Source organism: Olea europaea, chromosome 23, assembly GCF_002742605.1.
Source record: "Olea europaea var. sylvestris chromosome 23, O_europaea_v1, whole genome shotgun sequence".
NCBI lineage: Eukaryota > Viridiplantae > Streptophyta > Magnoliopsida > Lamiales > Oleaceae > Olea > Olea europaea.
The window spans coordinates 632531-634409 of NC_036259.1; the positions used below are offsets into that span (position 1 = coordinate 632531).

The window sequence follows — 1879 nt, forward strand, 5'->3', positions numbered from 1 at the left end:
AGATAGGGCAACATGGCATGTTAGGCCAGGTTGTCCAAAATATGCTTATTATTCATCTTTTTATATGAATTATTGATAAAAATCCTCATTTTCTATTGAGTAGGTATTTCAACTTGTATTTAGTTTCTTGATTATTGGAACATTAGCCAGGCCTACCCAATTATCAGTATCACTGGCCGATTTTTCTCACTTATATTTTTTATCACACGCCTAGAATTAATTAAAATGATTTGCTTTTTTAAGTTTGACTAATGAATATTTTATTTCAAAACTCCATTAACTTTATTACTTGCATTACAATTTTCATTAAAATATATTGATTTGCTCAATATTATAATTCGTCAATGGATCTTTAGTCTAGTGTATAAAAGATGTTTTCACGCATTAACGAGATTCAACGGATGGTTTACCTAATAATTAGTTGGGATTATGCTTTCAAGCCAGGGTTTGTCTTGTTTACAAATATATACTCAGCCAGCTAATTCCAACAAAGTCTACATATTATCACATAAAACCCCAAATCTCACAAGCTTCCATCGCTACAAAATGGCTCAAATGAGTTTCTCTCTCATCCTTCTCTCTCTCACTACAATTCTCTCCCTTCTAATCCCTGCCCTCAATGCTCAATCTGCTCCGGCTCCCGCCCCCTCTGGCCCTATCAACATTACCGGAATCCTGGAAAAAGCCGGCCAATACACCACCTTCATCCGCCTCCTCAATCAAACACAAGCAGGAAACCAGATCAATAACCAACTGAACAATTCCAATGAGGGAATGACTGTTTTTGCCCCCACAGACAATGCATTCCTTAATCTCCCCGCAGGTACTCTTAACAAGCTTTCAGCCCAACAACAAGTGCAGCTTGTTCAATACCATGTTCTTCCTAAGTACCACACTATAGAAAACTTGCAGACAGTCAGCAACCCTGTTAGAACTCAGGCAACAGGCCAAGATGGTGGAGTTTTTGGGCTAAATTTCACAGGACAGGGCAATCAAGTTAATGTTTCTACCGGAATTGTTGATGTCCCAATTTATAATGCAGTCAGAAAAAACTTCCCTTTGGCTGTTTACCAAGTGGACAAGGTTTTGTTGCCTGTGGAATTTTTCCAAGCCAAGGCTCCGGCTCCTTCTCCTCCGGCCCTCAATGGCACGAAAAGTAATTCCGATGACGATAACAAAGCACCTGATGCCTCGTCTCCGGCAAATGGATCTGGGAAGATGAGTTTGGGATTTGGATTGGTCTCTGGCCTTTGGTTAATGCTGTGCTATTTGGTATAAAAATGATGGGATAAGTTGCTCTGGACCGTTTAGACCTGCATTAAATTGATTCATGCATGCATGTTTTCTGTCTGGATTTCTACTTTAATTATTTTCATTTTTTTTCTTTTTTTGTATTGATATATTAATTTCGTTAACTTGTTTTCTTCGATGGAGTTCGACCGTTTCATGTAACTTCCTCTTGTATTAATTACTTGATTTAGATGTAAATATAAATTTGTGATGCAACTAGTCGATAATGATGATATATAGCTTCTACCAGCCCATCGATGGCGAAGATTATCATTGCCAAATAATGGAGGTAGGTGAGATATTCAGACAGCAATAGGCTAATGGTGACAAGTATCGTAATTTTTATATACAGAAATGACATAATTTACGTATTGTACATTTGACAATAGATGGTTGCTATTGTGACGGGAGCCATAACTGGTCCTCCAGTAGGGGTGCCAAATTGGTGCCTTGTCATGGGGCCTGTCACGACCTCCGTTTGAATAGAATTATTCTTGACAATATATTGCTCTAATAAGGGGGCGTTAAATTGGAGCCCTATTAAAGGGCCTGTCACGATCCCTGTTTCAGTAGAATTATTCTTGTAAAT

General features: G+C 38.3%; 1 protein-coding gene across 1 annotated transcript; it reads left to right on the forward strand.

The window, feature by feature from the left end:
- Positions 1-513: 513 nt before the first annotated feature.
- On the forward strand, positions 514-1452 carry LOC111371868 (fasciclin-like arabinogalactan protein 13). The gene has a single exon (XM_022994028.1). The coding sequence runs from the start codon at positions 547-549 to the stop codon at positions 1276-1278; it is 732 nt and encodes a 243-aa protein (XP_022849796.1). The 5' UTR covers positions 514-546; the 3' UTR covers positions 1279-1452.
- Positions 1453-1879: the final 427 nt, after the last annotated feature.

Bases quoted from the DNA above. Each gene is read 5' to 3' on its own strand.
- LOC111371868 (XM_022994028.1), top strand. From the start codon at position 547: ATGGCTCAAATGAGTTTCTCTCTCATCCTTCTCTCTCTCACTACAATT.